The following is a 14,600-nucleotide window of genomic DNA, read 5'->3' as shown; positions in this document are numbered from 1 at the left end:
TTGCTTCAATATACTAAAGCGTTGTTGTTGTTTTTTTTAAACAGCACACATAGAAGCATAGGAAGCTGCCTTACTATACCAGGCCAAACTATTTTACCATCTGTTTCTCCACCTACCCTTCCTGGCAGCAGCTTTCCATTGTCTCAGGCAGAAAATGGTTTTCTTCATCACCTGTTGCCTGATCCCTTTTTAAAACTGGGAATGGCAGGGATTGAACCTAGGAGCTTCCGCATGCAAAAACGTCCTGGCCCCTCCCCAGGTTTATTTTATGCCACTATAATTTTATTAGTCTTTAAGGTGCCCTGATACTCTAATGGGTATACTACACCAACATAGCTACCCTTTCTGGAATTTTGAGGCATGACATCCAAGTCCTACTTTTTTGTGCATTAGAAGTAAATGTCTATCAAGCGTCGTACAAAGCCATCAAGTTGGATCATAGGTCAGGACTGGCTACTCCACTGGCAACTGTTTTCCAGGGTGTTGGAGAGATGTCAGGATTTGAAATTGGCATTTTCTGTATGCAGTGGTCCTCACCTTGAGTTTTGGATGGCGAAGCTCCCTGGGCCAGTTGTGGGCAAACAGGAATCTAGAGCAAAGCCACCCAAGCAGAATCGCTCCACTAGAGTCTTCTGAGACCATTACAGGTTCAGATTGTGCTTTGCGGCTGAGCCTGCAGCCCTTTCTTCAGAGGGGGGAATAATTGCTTCAACAAACCCCTTTGTTGGAGCAATGTGCACAGCATAAATGTTTTGCAGTAAGCAGCTGCTGTGCTGTGTGTTTTTATTTGCCACTGATTTTTTTTAAGGAAAAGTGAGATGAATGCCCATGGCTGCGAACCACCTTAGCGCCAACCATAAGGCTGTTAGGACCTGGCATTGTTTGCTTTGTCAAAAGCAGCACACCCCAGATTGCATTTCACTTTAAAAAGTGTCAGAAGTGGAATAATTTAAGTTGAAACGAGAACGAGGCAAGAAAATCTGTTGAGCCATACCTTTTGGGCTCCTATCCTTGACTCTTTTTTATTATTATTACATACAAGGCCCCACTGCCTTAAATGAAATAACTGACCTATCCCTGCCACTCATCTCATTTGAGAGAGGAACAACATAGGAACACAGGGAGCTACATTGTATGTACTGAGTCAGATCATTGTACTGTCTACATTGAGTGGCAGCAACTTTCCAGAGTTTCATGCAGTAGTCTCTCCCTCCCTACCTGGAGATGTCAAGGATTGAGCCTGGAACCTTCTGCATACAAAAGCAGATGCTCTGTCACTGATCCAAGTGAGCCCTTCCCTGATAAATTCAGCATTTTACTCAGTATACCAGAGCTAGCTTTCAAAATATTTGTTTTACTTCAATCCTATTCAATAATTTGGAAACTCAGAGCAGCCTTTTTTAAACGCCCCAAGTGGTCTGCCATTGGATGCGGATCAGGGCCTCACCTTCTTAGCTTTGTCAATGCCAAAGCACCAGGTGTCTCAGACTAGCTAATAAAAATATGCACGTAACATTTACATCCCACAGTTAAGTGCGGCGGAAACCTTTCCACTGGAAGTTTCTAATACTCCCCCCCCCATTGGAATTTTTCCATTGTATAAGTTCATTAGTAACAATAGATGAATGCCAGTTGCAAATACAACATTGGGCAAGATAGCTTAGTGATAAAGTGTCTTGTGTTGGCTGCAGAAAGTCCCAGGTTCCAATCACCAACATCTCCAAAGCAGGACTGGGAATTTCCCCTGGCTGAAAGCATGGAGGGCCACTCCCAGTAAGCATAGACAGTACTGGGCTAGATGGACTAATGGTCTGACTCAATTTCAGGCAACTTTGTATGTTCCAGTTTCAAAGGGTTTCTTAAAAGCTTTGTTTACTAAACAAAAGTAAAACAAACATGCTAAATTAAATCATTCTCTAGGGCATCATAAAAATTTTCCCATTCCAGATTTTCTGAGAAACCCAAATCACAGATATCCCAAGAGTCTGAATGTCTCAAAGAAGTTATCCAGGTTCTGCATAAGGCAATGTAAAGCCAAAGGTGAACAAAAACTGATGAAGGTGGGTTCTGGGATGCCATCAGATAGAAGCAGTTTAAAGGAGGTCTGCGCTGTAATTTGCTGTTATATGCCTGGGATGTCAAGCCAGAGTTTGGCATGATGTTTGAATAACATCTGTGTCCTCCTGGATGGTGTAATCCCTTGGGTACTCCTAGTACAGCTTTCTTTTGTTGCTGTCAGACTCCTCATAGTGCTTAGATGGGTGGTGCTCCCAGTTGAGAGAGATCTGTTCTAAATTACATTTTATTTCTATAGTGCATCTGTTTACACATGGACAGATTCCTGTCTCGGGGGCTTTCTGTCTAAGAATAGATACAAGGGAGCAGATGAAGGGGAAGGTTATAGAAATGGCGTAAGAAAGGAGGAGAAGATGTGAATGTTATTTTAATTATACATACTTGGGCTTAATTACAACAGGGCATTGGGACAAGGGGGTTGTTCCAAAACCTTACGCAGCTTTCATTTGGCAGATGATAAATCTCCACCCTATTAGCCATCTAGATAACTATTTAAGAGGTAGCATCACCCAGTTCGTGCTGTGCTAGAGCAGGGGTCAACAAGGCTTAATGGGCATGGGATGGATCACTCCCATGGAGATCCTCCATGGGCCGGACCAGCGCAGCGCTATGCCAGAAATTGCATCTGTGCATGTCTGTGTCACCAGAAATTGCCTAGATGCCGAAAATCACACCTGCGGACATGCACAGACACAATTTTTGGTGTCTGGGCATGTGCAGAAGCAATTTCCAGAGCCGTGGAAGAGAGCGTGTGGGGACTCACAGAGCAGGCGGCTCAGTTTGGGGGTGGCTCATGGGCCAGTTAAGGAACCCTCATGGGCTGCAGGTTGCTGACCTCTGTGCTAGAGCTTCAAAGATGTGCTGGCTTTAAAGACCCTACCTCCTGTTCCTGGAAGGAAAGGAAGAGCTCTCGCAATGGAACAGATAGTTCTGAGACATTGTTCAGACATGGCTCAACTAACACCTGAGTGTAGCCACTAAGGCAGCAGTCGAGAAGCTGAGGGGTTTGAATGCTTTTGCTTGTTTCACAATGGTAGTGGTGTGAGCATCTCACAGTTCTGTCTTGACAGCATCTCCTGCTGGGGTCCTTATGACAAGCAGCTGCCCAGATTGCTTCTCAGCTCAGCACAGTGCCTTGCAGATTGCAGGCATCTTGTACTTCTGCTGCAACAGGGAAGCAACTTCTTGGAACCTAAGACCACAGGCTTGAAAGTAACCTACAGAGAAAGGTCATCGAGTTTTTAAGAAGTTAGAGAGCAGCCGCTGGCTTGCAATATGAACTATTCATGCCCAAATTCCAGACAGCACAGTTGACCCTGGTTTATGAGTTTTGTGGACCAGGACTTAGCGCTTCAGTGGTGTATAAAAGTTCTGATCCTGGGTGTATCACTGAATAGTGTTGGAAATCCTGGAAGCCAAGACCCAAGGTTGGCGCAAGTACCCTTTGGTGAGGAAAAACCCTGCAGAGATTTAAAATGGCACAACACGCAGCAAAGGAAAAATGTGGAAATATAGGCTGTAAAACCTTCAGAATGTGCCCTTTCCATTGAATCACAAACGATCTCACTTCCCTAACACAAAGATAGGCCACACATTCAGTAAGTCAGTCTTCAAGGTTTCGTTAGGCCCAGGCTGCGGGAGGCTTCTTAAGGTCAGATTTAATATCGCATTGCGCGTGCTGTTTCACTGCAATGGCCTAAAGGCTAGGCTGATAGAAAGCAGAGCGAAGTAGAATCAGAGGCCTAGGGAAGGAATGTGCAAGGGGATGAATGTGCAAGGCCCAGAGGAACGAGAAGAATAGGCTCAGCTGGAGGAAGGGTTCACATGCCCAGGAACTACAGAGGAGGTGAGGAATTGCTTGTTGATTCCATATAATGAGCCAAGTCTTCAGCTGCAAGTTCTCTCCCCCCCCCCCAAAAAAAAGTGCTGTACGGTTTGAATTAAATCTTGATGGCACTGCAAGTTGGTACATGAGGACGTAATGATGTATGTACTGGAGGATACTGAGCTCTCCCCCCAGAACTCACTGCTATTCTTTAGCATGATTCTCTCCACCCCACTACTTTTCTTCTGCGTGGCTAATATGTAAAGCATTTAGAATGAAAAAGTCTGTGTGGTGCGTTTTTTTTAATTGCAGCTAGCTAGGATGCAATGCCAAGTTGGAATGGCTGCAGCAGCATGCGCCCTATTAATTATTAAGGCAGGTAAATATTGAGTAGGAGTGCCCATTTGGCTTGATGAATAGGGAAGAGGCTTGCACCGTGGAAAAGAAATGATTTTATTGTCAAGAGTCGTTTGTATCACTTTTTGCAATGGGATCCATTTCCCTGCAGGAGAAGCAACTGGTGGATGAATGACAGGGCTGCGTCCACACTTAAAACTGAAATGGCACGCTCAAGCCTTTCGAAATCTCAAGCGCTCCATGTACTGCAGTAGGGTAAGCCAAATCCCCAAACCTGCACAATACCTTTAAAACCGATTTGAATAATTAATTCTGCTTCACTAATTATAGGGAGGAAAAAGAGACACATTCCCAGCTACAGGGCATCTGTTTTGAACAGCCACTGACTGTGCATTTACCATAAGGGCTAGTAATCTATCTATCTATCTATCTATCTATCTATCTATCTATAGTGTGTGTGTGTGTGTGTGTGTGTGTGTGCATGCGCGCGCACACACACGTCAGGTGAATTTGCAATTCTGTATTCTGTGTGTCTGCATTTTGATTGCTCTTGGGAGATAATCTAGTAGCTACTCTATACCTCCTTATGTTTGTGTATTGTTGCCTTTCCAATAGAACATTTCCTTCATATTGTAGAATCAAAAAACAAGCTCTTTGCAACATAGGAAGCTGCATTATATCAGATTCATGGTGCATTTACCCCTACTCTGAACTGATAGCAGCTTTCCAGGGCATTTGCCTGTGAAGGGTCTTTCTCACAAACTGTGACTTGATCATTGTGACTGGAGATGCTGGAGACTGAACCTTCTGTGTGTAAGGAATGTACTGTGTTGCTAAGCTTCTCCCCATACCTGCTGTTGCAGCCTTGCATTATTGAAAGATTCCGAGGTTCACATTTGAATGGGGTGATTGGGGGTGAGGAATGTCCTTTGTGCCAGCACCAAAGTTTAGCTACTTCCTTTTCCATTAAACTCAGGAAGAGAAAACATTTCAAGTTCAGAACTGCTGGCACTAGACTCCTAGGTTCATGGAGCTATTCCACCCTGACTGCAAAACAACCCCCCACCCCACCTTTTCTTGCTGCTTTTGTGTATAGCGCACTCTTTCTCTCTCTATATATAAATATATACATCGGAGCAGACATTCAGATGCTAGCATTGCAACCGGCCTCCTGGAAACAGACCAAGTTCAGTCAGGAGGCTTGATCTTCTGGCTGGCAACAGATGAGGGAGCTGGGTGTACAGATTAGAATTTGTCCCCGGGACTTGAAATCTTTCTATTGTGGTTGCAGACAGTCTTGTGAGAGCTGAATACAGAACACATGAACCTGGCAGCCTGGCGCTGCCATTTCCTCACCCCCAGGGGACGGGCAGGGGAAAGAGAGAATCTATTCCTCTTGACACAGCATTTGAAGAGCCTGATAAATAACTCCAAATCTACCCCCACTAACAATATTTATGAAGCTTCAATTTTTAATTTGTTGTAAGAGCCTCACTCTGGGAATGGGGGAAGCATTCTTGTGCAGAACCACGCAGCTCAGAGCTGGGCAACGTTGAAGGTCAGCCTGGCAAATGTACTGCAAGCTGGAGGGACCTACAACTGATCTAATTTACTTCGGGTGGGGTGGGGGGTTGAAATGGATGCGGTGTGCACATAATTCTCCTAAATATTTCTGATGCTAGACACTAGATCTTAGGCCCTAATGCAGGGATGAGCGAGCCTTGCTATATATCCTTAGTGATCCACAGCCATTAGCCCCAGATTTGGGGGAGGGACCACATTTCCCAGTTTCTATTTGCAGCATCCTCAGGTATGGCCAGGGAGAAACCCCATCTGAAGTCACAGAGAACCACTGCCAATTAGTCAATCCTGAGCTTGATGGCCCAGTGGCCTGAGATGGAATGGAGCAGCTTCTAGTGCTCCTATAACATGACAACATGATATGCTTCAGCAGCAGACATATCAACTGCTTTGTGTACTTGTGAACATTTGCTGTGCTTCATTTAACCCGGCATTGTGCCCAGTGAGTTCAGGGGAGGGGGTGTCACATAACTCATTTTGGAGCTAGCAACCATGGAATTGCAGTTTCTTCTCCAAGTGGGGATGTGTGGTAATTGTTGGCATCTTGGAACAGGAACTTTGGGTCCAGGAGGAAGTCATCAGGCAGCCGTCACATGGTCACAGATCGCAACTGCAAACCAGAGGAATGTTTAGGGCATTTTTCTGTTTGTGTTTTCAATGCCGCTCTATTCCCTTCTAAGAAAGCCCTTCTTAACAAGAGCGGAATCAATTTTGAAAGCTTATTGAAATGCCAGGCAGTGACAGGAGTCTTTCCTGTTGCAGCAGTGCAGCTTGCAGCTTGGTAGAGGAGTGGGCTTTTTCTGCTCTTAAATTGTAAGAAGCAGCAAAATCCCTGTGAGTATTATCCTTGAAGCATCCCACAGTGTTGCTTGGTCTGGAGCTTTATACAGAAAGTAAAATGGCACATGCAACAAAGAGGGAGTAGTGCTCCACCCACTGGTGCTTCTATATTTTGGGGTCTCTGCTTTCTAGTTTTTCCTACAGTGCCCCAGATGAGTGTTATGGGAAAAACAAAATGGCAGCTGCCAGTGGACTGACAGCTGCCAGAGCCATGTATCATTGTTTGGAGGAAAGATGACTTCAGTGCATAGGGCTTTCTGGGACACGGGGGCTGCAGGAGTGACCAGGGAATTCTGTGTGCTGGTGATGGGTGTGCATTGTTTCTGCAAGAATGATCTTCTTCCAATAATCTTAGCAAACAATTTCATTTTTAAAAATCGGCTGACTTTTCTCTGAGTAGATTTCTTGATTACGGAGTATGTACCTAACTCTTTCCCTCTCCGCCCTCCCAATGCAGTTACAGATGTAGAACTGAAGCGGCTGAAAGATGCCTTCAAGAGGACCTGCGGACTCTCATATTACATGAGCCAGCAGTGCTTCGTTCGGGAAGTGCTTGGGGATGGAGTTCCTCCAAAAGTTGCTGAGGTAATTACTGATTTCCTTGAAGTGTTGCAGGGGGGTTGTGGTTGAGTTGCATGCATTCAGCTTGCTCTGGAAATGGTTGCTCAATATCTGTAGTCCTTTATAGCCTCACACCAACCAATATATCGGTCATAGTGTCTCTGCTATGCGTTTGATATGTATGCGTTGATATGTATGCGTTTATAACATGGTGTGTTGCTGTTTTGTGACAACTAGCAGTAGTAATCCTAGGGCCTGTATCAGCCTTCCCTTGGCCTGGTGTTGTTTATATGTTTTGATCTACAGCTCCTGTTGTTTCTAGCTGTGGCTGATGGGAATTGTAGTCCAGAATGTCTCAAGATCAGTAGCAGGTTGGAGAAGACTATAGACACCTGCTTTTGCTTGCTTAAGGCTGAAGACAGCTGCAGCGCAGAACATCTGGAGGGCACACTAGGTTGGGGAAAGCTGAACTTTTATGTGCTGTACAGTTCTGTCACACTTCCTGACCAAGCAGCGAGTCACAGGATGAAAGGGTGGGATGGTGCAGAGAGGAGAGAAGGCTGGGTTCTCAATCGCTGGGGTCACCAGGGAGTAGGTTTATACCTCCACCACAGCAGACCCTTTGCTCAAGAAGTGAGAAGTGAGTGGTTGCCCTTCACTGCTATGGAGAACAGTAGAGTTCTGTGGTGGCAAAATATTGGGTGGGAGGATATACCCCTGCGCTGAGAGAAAGGTGGCGGTGAAGGCAAAATCTGTGCTTCATCCTTGCACTGAGTGACCAGACACTCACAGTTAGGAATTGGGGTGTGTTTTTGTGCTCAGTGTGTAGAGATTAACTGCACTCCACCACTGGGTCCTTCTGGTATACAAGACCCCACAGGAAGCTGCCTTCTGCTGAGTCAGACCATTGGTTCATCTTGCTCAGTATTGTCAACATGGACTGGCAGTGGCTCTCCAGGGTTTTGGATAGGAGTCTCTCCATCTTTGTCTCTAGTCATAACAACCATTTCTTACCCTTATACTCCAGGTGTCCAGGGCTGTCTTCAGCAACTTCATTATTTAGCCATCTCTGTCATCCCGCCACCCACCCGAAAAGGGCTCACAAATCTACACCTGATGTTTGTGTGACTTGAGGTAGTAAAAGAGGGCAAAAAACCCCACAATAATTTCTACCTTCAGCTATTGTTTCCTGTTAATGTTACTCCCTTCTTTTCAAAATAAAGCTCTCCTAGTTCGGTCGCCACGAATATACATTTAAACGAAAAATTAAGGAGAGTGAGGAGGAGAATTGGGCAACTAATAAATTGAATTAATAGTAGTGGGGCCTGCAGCAAATTGTTGCAGGATGGAGTTCTGCTGATCAGGATTTCAGCCACTCTGTTCCATTTCCCCCTTCCGATAGTTCTCTGTTCCCCACAACTGTCAGTCAGCATTCCATGGTCACTGGGCATGCCCATTCTTGACTGGGTTGTTTGTTGGTTTCCTGCCCCCCTTCTGCAAATCTTGGGGTGTCCCCCCGCCCCAAAACCCCCACAGAAAACCTTCTTGCTGACAACTTCCCTCTTGCGTGTGGGTGGTGCCATTTTGGCTGCGTAAATGACAACACCCAGTGCCTGAATGTCAGAAATAGAGGGGATCATAAACAGCTCTAGGGCTTTCCCTCCCACACTTTTAGGAAAGGTATATTTGGTTCATAAATAACCTGCTGTGAAAAGGGAAGGGTGTCAGGGCTGATCCTACTTGGGAAAACAGCAGCTGACGCAGATGGTGGTGGCGGCAGTTTTCCTCGCTGGCTGCTGCAGCTTCTCTAAGGAAATTACCGGAATCATTGAGCCTGATAGAATACTATGTTATTAGCTCCCCACCCCCCATCTAAAGATGTCCTGTGTGGCAAAGCGTAAAGTGGGGTAGCAAGTTCTAGGCTTAGGGAGCGGCTTAGAACATGGAAATTGGTGGTTGAAATAAAATATCCCCAAACATGAAGGCGAAAGTAAAGATGAACAACATGGAGGAGTTGAAGAATGAATTACTTAGAAAGTGATAAGCAAGGTTATAAATTGGATACAAAAAGGCAGTCATGAAAGGTAATAGTAAAGGTGTAACAGCCTCATAGTTCCAGTTGCAAACAGAGGAAAGAAGTTGAGCACCTGAATAGAAAACTGACCTAAAAAGCCTGAGATGAGACGCAAGTAAACCAGCAAGATTGGGAAGCATTATTGGGGAAGAGATGTAGTTTTTGCATACCAAAGGCTCTGGTTTCAGTCCTTGGCATCTCCAGGGAGGGCTGGGAAACACTCCTGTCTGAAACCCTGGAGAGCTGCTGTCAATCAGTGACTGTTGACCCAGGGGTGGGGAGTCTCTGACCCACCAAGCAATGTTAAGACTCCAAATTCTGATCAGCCCCAGCCAACATAGCTGGTGCTCAGGGATGCCGGGAGTTGCAATCCAGCAACATCAGGAGGGCCAACAAGTTCCTCCATCCCTGCTGTTGACAGTACTCAGAATCATAGAACTGTAGAGTTGGGATCCTGAGGGTCCTCTTGTCCAACCTCCTGCAACACAGGACTCTTTTGCCCAATGTGGGTCTCATGCTTTACCAATGATCCCAGCTTGGTTAGATAGTTTGTGTTCCTAAGAAAATATAATTGAAGCAGGAGGCAATGAGACTGTTGCAGAAGATGCAGAGGCAAAATGGATCAGAAGTAATTGACAGGCAGGAGCTGTTTTATCACAGAAAGGTAGTGCAAAAACCAGAGGCAGTGATGGAGGCCATTAAGGCAGAAGGCAGACTTAGCAAAGACTTGAGTGCAGACAATGAGGAGAGGAATAAGAGGAAATTAATGGAGAAAAAATAAGATTAGTCCAAGAGGGAATGAATAAAAGCAGGCACTTTCAACAAAGAGCAGCTGATGCAGATTAGTGCTGCAGTTGTTCAGTGGCATGAACAGCCTTCCTTGCTGTTCTGTATCCACACTGTCCTTTTTGAGGGGAGCAGATATAATGCTTTCAAAAACACTGCCGTGAGAGAAATCGCCTAGAAGTGACACTCCCGTGCCTTTTAACAAGTAGAAATGTAGCAGGCGAAGTCTTTCTCATCAGTAGCCGTTGATTTTCTAATTATCACAAGGTCTTTAGGTACACAGGAACTCCACCAAAGAAAATAAGTGAAGTGGGGCGGTGGCAGGAGTGAGCCAGCAGTAAAATACACTGAGCTGGTTGTTATTAACTCTGTATTAGCCAAATCAGGACCTGCACAGGAGTGCTAACAAACACTCATCTCTGGTAGGTCTTGCCCCTGTGAAGCAGTTGCTGAGACCAAAGGTCCCCACCTCCTTGCAGCTGCCTAAGTCTCCTCCTCCAGAGTTTCCCCCAAGCAATCTGAGACTGCACCTGTGTGAAGCTAACTTCTCCTCTGCCCTCTTTCATGTGTCTCCTGGTTCTGGTTCTGGACATCAGAACCAAGCTCCATTGCAGCTTTCCAGTTTGTGTTACTCAGGGAGTTAGAATGATCAAGCAGCATGCACCAGCACACTTCATGCAGCTCATTCCCAGTAAACCGTAAGGCAGAAATCCCAGCTTTATGTGACATGTGAACACAGTCTATATGTGTTCTGAGTATATCTGGAGCACAGATCTGTGCCATCCTTGCTGAACCTGTGGAAGACAACAGATAATCATTTCAGCATAATAATAATTTTCCCAGCAAAGCTAGCTGGGCATGTTTCTTAAAAAATGCAGCAAGCAGCAGTGAAAATGGCAAAAAGATTTCCCCTGTTTATAAAACATTCATTATTAAATGTTTAAACTTAAAATAACAATAACAACCCCCTTTCATTCCCAACTGTCCCTAGTCTGTAATGTGTCCTGGTGAAATCACCACAAGGTAGAAGTTGCTGGTGCGTTTTCAGGGCTGTGTGTACTGTACCACAAGAGCACAACAACTTCAGTGTTGTGTGTGCACTGTTCAGCTTCTAGAAAAAATCAGCCTTGAAAAATTCAGCTGTGCATTAAGCCGTCCTGTGTTTTCCAAGCCCGCATGACTGAGAAGATATGCACGAAAGCATAATGACCGATATCTCAATCTGGAGAGGTGTTGGAATAAAATTTCCAGGTTTGGGGCATGGGCCCTTTCTCTCTCTCTCTCTCTCTCTCTCTCTCTCTCTCTCTCTCTCTCTCTCTCTCTCAAATTATATTTAGGAGAGACGTTAGATAACAATCCAGTGCTTATGTACCTGGTGGTGTCAGTGCTTACATATTCTGCATTTTGCAAAGTGGTCAGTAATCTGGAGGTTTTCCCCACACCCCTTCTGACCTTGGAGGCAAAAGGGGCATGGATGACCCATCTCCATAGCATCGCATGCTGCTTCCTTCATTCTGCTTGATAAAGTGGTTCTCTGGTATAACCAGCTGTTAACCAGGACCTTCACCAGAACCACGTGATGCAGTCCATGCAACATGAAACAATTTCCCAAATAAAAACACTGGAAGTTCCTTTTTTCAACTGTGGAAATTTTCTGGGGGCTCCAACCACAATATTTGGGTAACTTTCAGAAATTATTCATCGCAAGAAGAGAACTTGAAATTTATAGAATCTCTGCAACTGGGTTTGAATGGTAAGCAAGTTACTGGGACTCGTGGCTGCGGTAGAAAAACCTGAAGGGGCAGGCAGCATCTAGTAAGGGCTCAGAAAATGTCAGAAGCTTGTTCTATATAATTTTAAAACCCATTTCAACCTGGAGGCCATCTGTGATATATACAGCTATTGATTTTTCTGGTATGAATGATTAGGTATCTAGGCATCTCCCATTAAGTGAAGTCAGAACTAGGCGCAACCTATTTCTATCAGGTGAAATGGGCTAATGATTTTTTTTTGTCGCTTGAGAAGCAATTATTGATAAGACTCTGCCTGCATCTTTTGCAGATGCTGTTGTACATGTGCACAAGAATAAGGATTTGAGAATAAATACTGAGTGTCCACCGAGGGATACAGAGCTCTAACACAGGACACGACTCTAAGTAACCTTCAATTCTACGTTGAGTCTGGTAGTTGGCACAGACTTTGGACTTGTGAAAGGCAAATCAAGTTTCTAGGCCTCATTATTTGGAGGAGAGATTTGGAAATGTACGCATGGTTATGGCAGAATAGGATTAGGTTCATTGTAGTGGAGAGGAAGTGTAGCATTTACTGTTTCTCACTTAATCATGCCTTTCCTTCTGCCAAATGCGCACACACAAAAGGCAAGATTCTCCAAACTCTGTATGTTGCCATATTCTTGCTTGGAAAGCTAACAGATAAATATTTTTACATACTAGGGGAAAAAATTGCTGGATTATTAGATTGTTGATGCAGAATATTACCCGATTTGAGTCCAGTGTATGGAAGCATGCTTCATCCCAGAATGGAATAACTTTTCGAGCTCCCAGGTTGTTGATATAAATATTACTAAATAGCACAATAGGTGTACATACATGGCTCTACATAGAGTAACACAAGCAAAAAATGGGTCCCTCTCTCATAGACTTAACCTAGTGAAGGGAGAGGCAATAGCAGTGGGTCTGAGTAATATGCCATTGCATATACTTGGCCTCATTTTGGATTTGGGATGGAGGCCAGGAGTGTTCAGTCAGGGGCTTTCTAGGAAAGGTGGTTTTTTTACATGAGGGAATTTAACAGAAGAGGGAGCAGGAGTGCTGGGCACAAAAGACTACAAGGTGACTGTTTTTAGTTCCTTTTGGGAGCCAATTTAAGAGTTTTTCCAATGCCGGTGTTTCCCAAGACTAGCCACATTTCCCCATAACTTGCCACTGCCTTGCCTCAGCTTGAGATGAACGAGGCAGGTGGACATGGGGGCTGCTGAAATGAAAGCTGGCAGTCAGGGGATTGTGTGTGTTTGAATAGAGCTCATGCCAGTTGTTTGGGCTGTTGCACTAAGGCAGGTGAAACCACAACTCGCACCAGCCATCATGTCTAGTGATTGGGGATTATGGGAGGTTCAGTCCAGCAACACCTGTAGGGCCACAGGTTCTCCAGCCCTTCCATTCCTCCGAGGACAAAGACACCAAAGCGGGGCCTTTAGTCCTCTAAATTAGGGAGCATTGTGTTCAGTGTTTACCTGTGGATCTCATCAGATGTGGCATGTTTATATGTACAAGCCTCATCTGAGCCTTAGTCAAGCTTGGCTGCAGTTTGTCCCACTGGTGTGGTGGTAAACTTTGAAATGTAGGTGTGCTTTGTGACAGCGCTCATAGCCACACCTATTCTTAACACTATACAAGAGGAGTGTGGAACCTGTGACCTTTAAATGTTGTTGGACTTCAACTCCCCTCACCACTGGCCAGACTGGCCAGGGCTAATAGGAGTTTGGAATTCAACATCTGGAGGGCCACAGGTTCCCCATCCTTGTTATATAATGCAGATTAATTTTTGACCAATGCCAACTTTTTTCACCCCACGCTTTTTATTTTTTGCTTAACATCCAGCCTGATGAAGAGTTTTGGTGGACTCAATTGCTTGATTGCTATTTTGTTCTGCTTTGGTTGGTTGGTTATAATGAAGGGATTTTCTTTCCAGTTGGCAGTTTAACTCTTGGCTAATATAACCCACCTCTTTCTTGGGAGTTTATCTCCCAAGAAACTTATTTATTTGGGATGCAGAAAATTGTCAGATAGCTCTCTGGGAGATGTTGATGTCATCCCTGCTATGAAATAAGAAGCTCCTCTTCATCCCTGTTCCACTGCACCACTGGTTTACCCCATCCTTTTAAAGGCATCATTTCCCCAAATATCTGTTGATAGGAATACATTTATTTATTTCTGAGTTCAGCTAGAAGGTATACTTCACTTCTGCACCAAAATATGCTTTTATTTTTAGAGTATAGGTGAATACCTGCCCTACCTGCCCTCAGATGAGCACCTTGCTTATTCATTTATTAAATTGATAAACAGCCCTTCATTTGAGGATCACAGCGGTTTTGAGTATAAAAACATAGAAATGCACAATGTGATAGCAAAGAATGACAATACCCCCTGTTTAAAAGGCCATAGATTATTTAAGCAGTGAAAGGCCTGGCTATAGAGGAATGTTTTCACCTGGTGTCTAAAGGTATTTACTAAGACTCCAGGTGAGCCTCCCTGAGGAGAGCATTCCACAGATAGGGTTTGGTTGGCATCTATCTTGGGAGACAATGGAACGGTGTCCCTTCAGGAGCCACCACAGAAAAGGCCTATTGTCATATTGCCCCTCTCTGGAGCTCTCATACTGGGGGCACACGAAGAAGGGCCTCAAATGAAGATCACAGGTTCCTGGTTAATTCATATTGGGAGAGGTGGTCCTTGAGGTATTTCAGTCTTGAGTTGTTTA

The 14,600-nt window shown here is 44.8% G+C and overlaps 1 protein-coding gene across 5 annotated transcripts in view; it reads left to right on the top strand.

The window, feature by feature from the left end:
* USP32 (ubiquitin specific peptidase 32) overlaps nucleotides 1-14,600 on the top strand; it is a 126,665-nt gene that overhangs the window by 28,510 nt on the left and 83,555 nt on the right. For all 5 annotated transcript variants that reach the window (XM_081890146.1, XM_081890144.1, XM_081890143.1 and 2 more), the window contains exon 2: nucleotides 7,137-7,264. In XM_081890146.1, coding sequence (XP_081746272.1) covers nucleotides 7,137-7,264 — 128 coding nt within the window. The remainder of the gene's footprint in view (nucleotides 1-7,136; nucleotides 7,265-14,600) is intronic.

The sequence above is a fragment of the Podarcis melisellensis genome, assembly GCF_964234715.1.
Source record: "Podarcis melisellensis genome assembly, chromosome: 15".
In the NCBI taxonomy this organism is placed as follows: Eukaryota; Metazoa; Chordata; class Lepidosauria; order Squamata; family Lacertidae; genus Podarcis; species Podarcis melisellensis.
The sequence above is the reverse complement of the archived record's forward strand: the minus strand, read 5'-3'. Positions and strand labels throughout refer to the sequence as shown.